At 37.1% G+C, this 11067-nt stretch overlaps 1 protein-coding gene across 1 annotated transcript; it reads right to left on the minus strand.

The window, feature by feature from the left end:
• Positions 1-1486: 1486 nt before the first annotated feature.
• On the minus strand, positions 1487-10562 carry gmpr (guanosine monophosphate reductase). The gene is made up of 9 exons (XM_026289004.1): positions 10258-10562; positions 5959-6078; positions 5625-5708; positions 4798-4971; positions 4607-4688; positions 4373-4479; positions 2853-2895; positions 2580-2739; positions 1487-2476 (listed from the first exon to the last, which is right to left on the minus strand). The coding sequence occupies exons 1-9, from the start codon at positions 10342-10344 to the stop codon at positions 2296-2298; spliced, it is 1038 nt and encodes a 345-aa protein (XP_026144789.1). The 5' UTR covers positions 10345-10562; the 3' UTR covers positions 1487-2295.
• Positions 10563-11067: the final 505 nt, after the last annotated feature.

Genomic DNA, 11067 nt, shown 5'->3' on the forward strand with positions numbered 1-11067 from the left:
TATAGTGTGTAAGACACCACGCAGAAATATTGAGCGAGACTGTTAAAGAAAAATTGAATGTCACATCCAATCCCCAGGTTCTGTTTTCTTGGAATTGAATCAGAGGAGTCTGGCCAGTAGCAAGAGATGGTTGTTGGGAGAGGAAGTAGTGTTTTGCACCTTATTTAGTAAAGGAAATTAGATATTAAAAAAATATAAAGCCCTAGGTAGGAAATCAATGTGAAAGGCCATTTTTTTTTCTTTTAGGTTCATTTTATTTCCATATGCGTGCATACTCTGTAAGTTGTGCAAAATATTGTACTTGCACTAGCTTTTCTAAAAAGAAAACTAATATAAAAAAATTTGAACTGAAATTCTATTTTCTAATTGTGGTGTGTCTGTTTGTAGGATACACTCACGTTGTTTCTTGAATTATAATTTTTTTCGGTCCCTTTCTTTGTTGGTGCTTGCCGGTTTTCTAGTTAGAACTTATTTCATTATTCTGAACAACAAAACAATATTTGATTCAGGTTGTGAACAAATTTGTTTAAAAAAAAAAATTGTCTGTATACCAGTACAAGTTTATTGTTGCAGTATACACGTACTAATAAAAATTATAGTGCCAATTGCAAACTGCACCCTTTTTGGAGTTTGTGATTTGTGAGAATGGGAATTCAAGAGGTGTTTTTGTCAGACAGTGTGGGACATGAACATATAATCGCAAACAAATGCACACTTTGGCTCCAGTACACCTAGTCAATGGAGTGTGGGTGTTGGAGGAGGTGGCAGCCTTGAGTATTCGCTTCTGTTCCAGGCTGGATCATTCATTTGAAAAAGTGTAGATGCAAGACATTGAGATCTTATCAGACACTGACGAACCCACACTTGACTGGGAAATAGTTATGACTGCTACAATAAACCAGACCGATTCAGCTCTGTCTGCTTGTCTGTCCTTGTGTTTACCATTTAGTTTCAACCACAGTACAGTAGTATAAAAAGAAGGTAAGTTGATCTAGATGAATACAATTCTCAATGTACACACTTACAGTAATTAAAAAACATGAAATATTTGAAATATATGAAATACTATCTTTGTTGATCCAGTGGGATCTGCTTGGGTTCCTAATGGAGTGCAAAAAATTTTTTTACAATATATAAACCATTAAAGACAGACCTACTGTGAGCAACGAAGATGTTAATTGATAGTATATGCATTATTTCAACTTATTTTTTTAAATAATTACATTCGACAGTGGAATTACCCAGGATTCGCCAGAGAATCCCCACCATCTTGCTTTTCAGTTATCAATTGTAGTGAAAATGACCTGAGAGGACTTTGACATTCCTGTTACTGTAGTGTATAGGCTGGTTGTTTTGTATGTTCTAATGGCCTTTTTTTTTAAAGCATAATAATAGATTACATATAGTCAGTCATTTTTCCAAAATAATATATTTGACCACATAATTGACAAAAATAGAGCTTTTTAAGGCATGAACCAACCACATGTTCATTCAGATGTTTATTCCTTAATCTGTTATGTTTTACTCGTTCTACATTTAATGACATATTTTCTTGCTAATCTAAACTGCACAGGGCATGTTGAAGAAATGAGATGCAGCCGTTTTCACATTCCTATGGTCTGATATGACATCCCACCACACCCTCTGTACAATCACAAAGGAAGCAGGCCAGCAGAAATAGTTCACAACAGTATGCACCACTTGCTGCTCAAATCAACTCACAGTTACGACACGCAGAGACTAGATCTTATTGTGGCAAAGAATTGTCTCTTTCTCTCAAACTCTCAAACTGTCACGCTGATGGTTACACTCTAGGGAGAGAATGGGTTGCATAGTTACAAAGAATGACTAAATTTGGCCCAGTATTGTCATGTTTTCTTATTCATCCTCTGTCTCGTACAGATGCAGACGCATTGCATACTTCAGAGAACTTGAAATGAACAAAACTGAGCCATGCTTCAACATAATAATTGTTTTGTTTGTTTTTTTCAAGGAAATGCACTGGTGTAGAGCAAGGTTCCTGAGTCAAACAGTATCCATGGGTCCGTCTTTATGAGTGTAATAGCTTTTCGAGTGAGTTACATAATAAATCAGATACTTGTGAATCTAAAGAGCACACAAAACTGGGAGACAGATGGAAATATGTTTATGAACATGTCTTTCCTTTTTCATATATATCTTTGGACTGCCATTTAAAGGGACAGTGCATCCAAATTCACATAATTATTTTCACTTCAACTATTCCTTAACTTGTGAATCAGTATTTGTGAGCGTACATGTTTTTAGCATGTATGACTAGGTGAACATATGGCTAGACTGCTGTGTGACTCTGATGAAGGTCGTCCTGCGGCTCAGTTCTTTGAGTTTGGCAGCTCCTACATATGTGCAGGTGGACCGCAGGCCGCCCAAGATGTCCCTGATGGTGTTCTCCACATCACCTTTGTAGGGCACCTGTACAGTCCTGCCCTCTGATGCCCTGAAATCACATAAACAGATACTCTACAATATATCAATTATTTTTCTAGTAAATAAACCCCAAAATGAATAGACATAAATATGCTGTATGAAAACATCCTCACCTGTACTCTGCTACCCCTCCAACATACTTCTTCATGGCGACGTCTGAGCTCATCCCGTAAAACAGCTTGAACTTCTTGCCGTCTTTTTCAATGATTTCACCAGCACACTGATCGTGCCCCGCTAACATTCCTCCCAGCATGACAAAATCTGCCCCAGCACCTAATTTAACATTTATTATTAGATACAAAAATGCTTTATACCTGGTTGGACAACAATATTATATGAATGACAGTATATGAATTATGATATATATTATTAATATCTGAATTCACCAAAAGCTTTAGCAACATCCCCAGGGCAACTGCAGCCTCCGTCCTAGAAGAAGAAGAGAAAAAGGCTTTACTACAAACTCTTAGAGCTATATAAAGTAATATAAAATGCAGAACAGTTGCAAAGCACTTCTCAGTTGGTAAAGAAGAAGAAGAAGAAATGGTTCAGTTATAAATAAATTCACTATGTACAGAAAGTTTCTTCGAGATTGCTACCAGAACTGACAACCTTGGAATTACAAACAAGCTCAAGTTTTTTTTTAACCTTTTACGTCTCTTGAAAGAGAGACAAGTAGCTAAATAGGACTACAAAAGTTGTCAGGGACATTAAACATTATCACACACAACATGAAAACCTATCTCGCTAGTTTTCTTGCAAAATATTCTAGCTCAAACTTTTTTAAGAGAATTGTTAGACGCTTACTGGTGGTTAGCATTTTACTTCTGGAGGGTATATTTAGGCTTCAAAATTTATGAACGTTGTGCTCATTTGTGAAGATTATCATGATGAACAAAGCATATAAGAAGCACAAACTCTTGTTGGACACTGAGCTTGTTTTCCGCAAACAAAATTTAAACCTATGGAAATTCCTATTGGTTTTGTAGAGGGAAGCTCCAGGTTGGTCTACAATAATACATCATCACTGCAATACTCTATTCTAGAAGAACATACGCACCAACTGGTTTGGTGTTAATAAAGCCTTTTAGTCTTTCTGGAGGAGCACATAAAACTGAAAAGGAAGGGGATCACTGGAATTGAATTGAGGATGCTGACCTCTTGTGGTAATGTGATGTCATTGGTTTGTAGGTTACCTGTCAGTTTAAAGGGAACATAACATGCACAGTTTCACCTAATCTCATGTTAATCTTGAGTACCTATAGAGTAGTACTGCATCCTTCATATCTTCAAAAAGTCTTTAGTTTTAACATATTTATAAAAGAAAAATACAGCTTTCCAATTCTCTCTAGAAAATGGCGCGCTCCTGGAGGCGGCCGTCACTGAAATGACGAGAACACACAAACACAATTGCTACACTCCGTTGCTGCCCTGGAAAAACAAACTGCATCCACTGTTCGTGTAACGCTGGGTCCAAAAACACCCAACATCCAATGTAACATCCCAAAACACACTTATTTGGAGACATTCTCAAACAAATCCTATGCAGCGCTGCCAACAATTTCCCGATGAAGCGCATTGATCTGCGCGGTCTTGCTCTCCTCTGGTCAAGGTGTGTGCGTGCGTGCTTTTCCGAGAGAAATGCTCATATAAGGAGTTCCACCATCATCTACGTCATTAGATCCACGATCGATAAAAAAAACTGCTGAAACTTGTACCAACCCAGAAGTAAGATTTTCAGCACAGAAATTCTCTGTCATTTGTCCAAATTATTATTTTTTTAAACTTTGGCCATGTTTAGCATGAGAATCCATCTCTTTAACATTGTGTACAACTCTGAATACACGAAACACCATTGTAGCCCCCTTTAAGCATTGTATTACAGCATCCTAACAATGATACTTACAGAGATGATGTGTCCTTTCAGTCCATGAGCCGAGTCGGCACACTCGATAACAGCGCTCAGCTGAGGATAACCCACTCCAGTCTTAATGCGTGTGGTGCACACAGATCCTGAAGATCACAGTGTTTACAAACTTCATAAACAAGCTCCAGATTTAGTAATATGTAATTTAATAATAATTAAAATAAATATATTTAATGCATATGTGTGACAGTGTAGGCAAATCTAATCTGATACCTGGCCCAATGCCCACTTTAATAATATCAGCTCCAGACAGAATGAGTTCCTCCACCATCTCCCCTGTCACCACATTTCCTGCCTGAATGACCAAGATTGTCTTTTATGGCACTTGTAGGTCACAGAAAATCAATATATTCTCATTGTATTGATAAGGCAATAGTTACGTTTTGTTTGGTCAAAAATCTCACCATGATGGTGTGCTTTGGAAACCTTTCCCGAACTCTTTTTACAAACTCCACAAAGTGTTCAGAGTAGCCATTGGCCACGTCCAGGCAGATGTACTGGATGAGAGGAATGGCCTCCAGGATGCTGGACAGTTTCTCCAGATCCGCCGCTCCACTGCCCGAGCTGGCCGCCACATGCTGAGGATGAGAGGAAAGATGCTTTAGACTTCAGGGATTCAAATTATCGGTCTAATAAAGCTTTTGTATGATTTATATTACTCCAGTTGCATTGCATAATTTGCTATCATTCTATTCTTATTTTATTTTATTTTTTAAAGGCAATTTAAATGGGAAAATCAAGTTGTGTGTTTATATTAAATGTACTGTGTTTTAATCATGGTACTCTCAATAATGGCGGCAGACTTTCCTAAAAGAGAACATGACACATGGACTGTTTTAACAACGTCCTTACTATCTTTCTGGGCCTTGAACGTGAGGGTCAGAAAGTAACAGTATTTAATCAAAAATATCTTAATTTGTGTTCCTAATTTGAAGAATGTCTTATGGTTTTGGAACGACGTGAAGAATGAATGGTGAACTACCCCTTTAATGTGATTGCTATGGCATTGCTAGGCAGTTGTTAGAGTGGCTAGTTTTGTGTGGTCTATATATATATATATATAATATATATATATAAAAGCGGTTTAATTAAGTGTTACAGTCCATCAAAAAAAAAAAAAAATTATATAAGTTATATATATATATATATTTTTTTTTTTTTTGATGGACTGTAACACTTAATTAAATCGCTTTTGATTAAGAAAGGCAAGAAAGCCATTTTGCCCATTCACCTCAAGGCACTCTGGATGACTGGCAGCAAAAGTCTTCCACTCCTCCAGGGAGTAGTGTTTCTGGATGGCTGTGAAAAGAGTGTGCTGAAAGACACAGAGCAAGAGCAGAGAGACGTCTGAGAGGACAGCGAGTGTCTGGCACTGAGACAGACAGAAATATAAGAGCCTCTTGATCCCAGTGCATGGAAACAGGACACAGCTAATTATGTTTCAGTGAGATCTTGATAATCACAGAGATAAAACATAGCAAAACAAGACTTTCCCTGGGTTATATTGCAAAGATACAGGTGCTGTGTTTCATCAGTTACTGTGCTTTGTTTAAAGAAGCACTCACCTTGCTGAGCACCTGTGCCATCTCAAAAGTCCCGGTGGTGTCCATGTTAGCAGCGATGATGGGGATGCCATTGTACGTCTGCTTTGAGTTCCGGAATGTGAAGGTCCTTTGCAGGTCAACCTTCAAGAACGAAACAAGTGCAGGAAATTACTTTCCAAACATACAACATTACAGTACATCTGACAGTCTGGAAAGCCTCATTTTAATGGATAGGCTTGTAATCAACCCAAACATGCTGTGTTCCTGTCCTATTCCCCTGTCCCTGAAACCCATCCAAACTGCACTCAAATATATTACCACTAAAATTCTTATATATTCAGACCCATTAAGCTGACACATATACACTGTAACATCTGAACGGGAGTCATTCTCCATGTCTAGCAGATGTTAAATGCAATTTCCCTAGCCTATAACTATTATTTTTATGTTTAAGCAACTGATATAACAATATCAACCAATATGTTGAAGATTTGTAATTTTTAAACAATTATTATATTGTTTAGTTTTTTTTCCTGAATCATCCAAACGTCATCCAAAAGCTTGATTAACTACAGGAATGTGTCTGTGAATTTCAGCTCAAAATGCATTTATTATTCCATGCTGTAAAAATACATTTTTGAGTGGAGGCAAAAACATGTTTTTTTCTTTAAAGGCAAATGAGCTGCTGTTTACCGTCCCCTTTCTAGAAGGGGCTATGCCATAGATATCAATTCTTAAAAATCAGAATATAACAGCTTGTAAACAATGTCACCTGATGTCAAAAAAACTACTAAGTCAGTTTGAAAATGTAACTCTAGAGAGAAGCATTTTTATAATGCACCATATAAACACATTTATTATACTTTTTACTGTTCTTCAAAATGTAATTTATGTTTTAATAAATCCACCAAGTTTTTATGACAGCCACCATTTAAATGTTTATATTTAAAAAAAAAGAATTGGAGTAGAAATATAATTATGTGATTGTAACTTAAAGCTGCAGTAGGTAACTTTTGTAAAAATATATTTCTTACAAAACCTGTCATTATGTCCTGACAGTAGAATATGAGACAGATAATCTGTGAAAAAATCAAGCTCCTCTGGCTCCTCCCAGTGGTCCTATTGCCATTTGCAGAAATACACCGCTCCCGGTAAAAAACAACCAATCAGAGCTGCGGTCCGTAACTTTGTTTGTGTTCAAAATGTAGAAAAATTTATATAATAAGCGAGTACACCATGAATCCATTTTCCAAACCGTGTTTATAGTTTGTCCTGAATCACTAGGGTGCACCTATAATAAGTGTTTATATTCGGACTATTTTAGATTGCTTCGGGGGTACCGCGGCGGAGTAACCCAGTACCTTTGTGATTCTTCATAGACATAAAAGAGAGAAGTAGTTCCGGCTACGATGTTCTTCCGCAAGACGCAAGCAGTTCTGTTTATTAACCGCTAGAGCGTCAAAAGTTACAGACTGCAGCTTTAAATATTCTAAAAAGCTTCATTGAGTGTAACTGAAGCGTTTCTATACAAATATATATATATATATTTTTTTTTTTTGCACAGCAATGGCTGGTTCTAAAATCTGTTGAAAAAACAGCATAAACTTTCACATGTTAGAATGTGTTGGTTTTTTATATTAATATTAACTCAGTATTACAGGTTTTTAAAACTCTTTGTCTTGTTATATTGTGTTAGTTCAACAACATCCTCTGCTGAAGTTCTGCAGATACTCATACATCAGAATAACTAGTTGCAATGCAGATGCAATGCAGATGCTCTTCAGTGTTGGCTTTGACCATTCCAATACGGTGGATGGCTGAAATATACCGGCCCATAGAAATGGCTGTAATAAGGTAACATCATCTCTATTGAGCTTAAGTGATGTTGCACTTTTTTGCGTGCACACACACATGCGCAAAAAGAGCGTTCTTTCACGTCAACTGTCTAATAGGTCAAGGCCAAGGTCAAGTTTATTTATATAGCACCTTTAAAGCAACAAGTGCTGACCAAGGTGCTGCACAGCCAAAACACCAGAAATATCCACCACCGAAAACCATTAAGACTTATATAAAATGTAAAATCATTAAGAACTACCCTACAATACGTAATACAAACATCACCAAACCAATGAAAAAAAATAACAGAAACTAAACAAAAAGGTGTTTTCAAGTTAAGCAAACGCTTGAGGGAGGAAGAAATGAGTATAATAACAGTACAAAGTTCAAAATTAGTATAATAACACACAAGGTTATGTCAAACCCCAAAGTTCACATAAACATAATCAGTCATTTCTGTAAACATAAACAGCTGCATGTACTGTATATATTATATCTGTTAAACTGTGTCTTCTTGGACATGGTATACTAATAACAGAACTCAACCAGGCCCTGCTCCCTATTTTTTTATGTATGCCTTGGGTGGTAATTATTTAAACTAGAAATATTGTGATGTGCACGTTCCCAGAGGAAAACTTTAACTGATGCCTAATCAAAGTTTTTGAGGGGGGAGTTCAGAAACAGCATTACTGATATGAACAACTCCCTTTGGAGTGAACGTAAAGTCTTTTTTCATGCACAAACAGCAACATTACACACCAAAGGAAGCTGAAAGTGTAAAAAAGCATTATAAGAAAAAGCATTATTAAACCCAAAATTCTGATTAAAACAGGAATATTCCAGCTGTTTTATTAAAGTGGAGTACTAACTTAATTTTTTGATGTTTTAGATCAGTAACATTTATTTACTTGTCTACTTAAAGTGAATATAATTAATATTTTTATTCAGCCAGGATATTAGATCGACATTAATAATTTTACAAAAGATGCCTGTTTAAAATAAATGCTGTTCATTTGAGCTTTATGTTCATAAGAGAATCGTAAAAAAATATCACTGTGTTTACAAAAAATATTAAGCAGATCAACTGGATTCAACATTAACAACAAATGAAAGACTTGAGTATTTGTTGCTGAAAATTCAGCTTTGCCATCACATGAATAAGTTAAATGTTTCAAAATATATTAAAATATCTATTTTCTATTTTTAATTATAATGACATTTCACAAAATTAGTTTTTACTGCATTTTGATCAAATAAATGCAGCCTCGGTGTATAATGTACTGCATATGTAATCAGAATATGGCCAAATTCTGATTAATATCATCATCCACAGCTGAGACATTGTGATGGGCTTAAATGAATTTGTGCTGAATCATTTATAAGTTTGTATGAGAAAAAAAAAAAAAACGTTTCAACCTGATATGCACAGACGCTCTCAGGTTCTCCGAAACGGTTCTCACTCATTTCCAGTTCCAGTAACTGCTGCAGTCACATCAGTCACTCTACACTGCCCTATGAATAAACGTCCTATTTTACTGCTGTTGTGCCGCAGGGAACACATTCACTTTTCCTTTTTAAAGAGACATACGTATTACAGATATTGCAGTCATACACTTTGGATCCTCTTGCTTATTATTTGTGTTTGAGGCTGTGCCAGTGATTGATTACTGCAGGTTATACAGTAAAGAGGCTCTCAGCTGCCGTTCTATTTCAATGAGCCTGTATATCATCACAGCCACCGTTATGGTCATTATAGTGACAGCCATCCGCAGCGAGATCTGACCAGCACTTATATACGTCATCCTGCAGTGAAAATGCAGTGGAAACCTCCTCTGAGTTAATCAGTAGAAACCAATAGGCAAAATTTAACAGAATATAGATGGAAAACACATGGATTCAACTATAAGACTGGAAACTTAACCAAAGAAAAATATGATAATTACAGGCATACAAACCTTATTACAGATCAGCAACGGTGTTTATCAGCCAGATTTCTGGAAGAGGGTATTCCATATACACAGATGATCATGTAAGTGTATGTTTTGGTCCTATTATGAGTTGTGGGTGGGCCAAGTGTGACCAAGAGCAACACCACAGTGGAATCTGCTTCTATCGACATCGAGGCACGCGTCAGGCCTATTTTTAAAAATGTTTTCAAAGCACAAGGTCTCAGGTTGCTTTTCCTTGGCCTGGTCAGTCGACCCTGAAAACTAGTTTCAAAACACATCAACACCAGAAAAAAATGAGAAGCCAACACATACTGGCATCTGTTGATCAAGCCTGATAAACCCTCACTTGTTGAAGCCTAGACACAGCTTCATAAGTCCACCTGTTGGACGGACTTCATCAAGGTCACCCTGATTTTCACTTTTATTATTTGCCTCACACACAGCTCTCTATGTTACTCATTGTAAGTGAATTATTCAGGTATAACAAGACAAGACCACAGGCTTTTAACACAGACAGCAAGCGAGATGTTCTTACCTCAGACCTGCTCTTCAGACTGCTCCTCTTTGGTCTGAAAAGGACATCTTTGAAGTCCAGTTTGAGGTCAGCATCTACCCGGGGCATAGTGACGGGCCTGAGAGCCGATGAGAATCTCCTGAGTCGGGCTGGTCCAGAGCTCCAGGCACCAAACCCGAACCGGCAGAAGAACAGCGTATTTATAGTGTAAAAAGGGCCGTCACTGCCCAGGCCCCCATGGCTTTATTTGGCAAGGCCTGTACGCTCTCTCCTTCCCTCTCTCTCTCTCTCTACTCCCCCCTCCGTCTGCATTCAGTCTGGAGTGGCAGCAGCAGCAGTAGCAGTGATAAAAGCTGTCTGACACATATAAACACACACACACACACACGCGCAGTGACTGCAGCTCAGCTCAGCACTGCAGTATGTGCACAGAGCTCCTGCTGTCCAGCTGGGGAATTGCTCCTCTGAATCAATGTGTGACTGCATGGGAAATGAGAGGGAGGGACATGAAGATACAGTGTCTTTCCCTTTTTAATGTTGTCTAATACAGAAATTATGGGTTTGAAAAAGTATAATGAATGCTGCTATAATCACCAGGAGACACGTAAATAATTATATACAATGTATTCAATGACAGATCCCTGTATGGATTTTATTTTTTTACTATGCACCATCTACAGCTTCATTATGCACAATTCATATTGCTGACTCATGTTTTTATTTTATTTATATATATATATATATATATATATATATATAGTATAAATAATGTAATTATTCAGTGCCTATTATTTATATTCATTAACTTGGAAGTTTCACTGTCAACCAAGT

Source organism: Carassius auratus, chromosome 19 (genome assembly GCF_003368295.1).
Source record: "Carassius auratus strain Wakin chromosome 19, ASM336829v1, whole genome shotgun sequence".
Classification (NCBI taxonomy): Eukaryota; Metazoa; Chordata; class Actinopteri; order Cypriniformes; family Cyprinidae; genus Carassius; species Carassius auratus.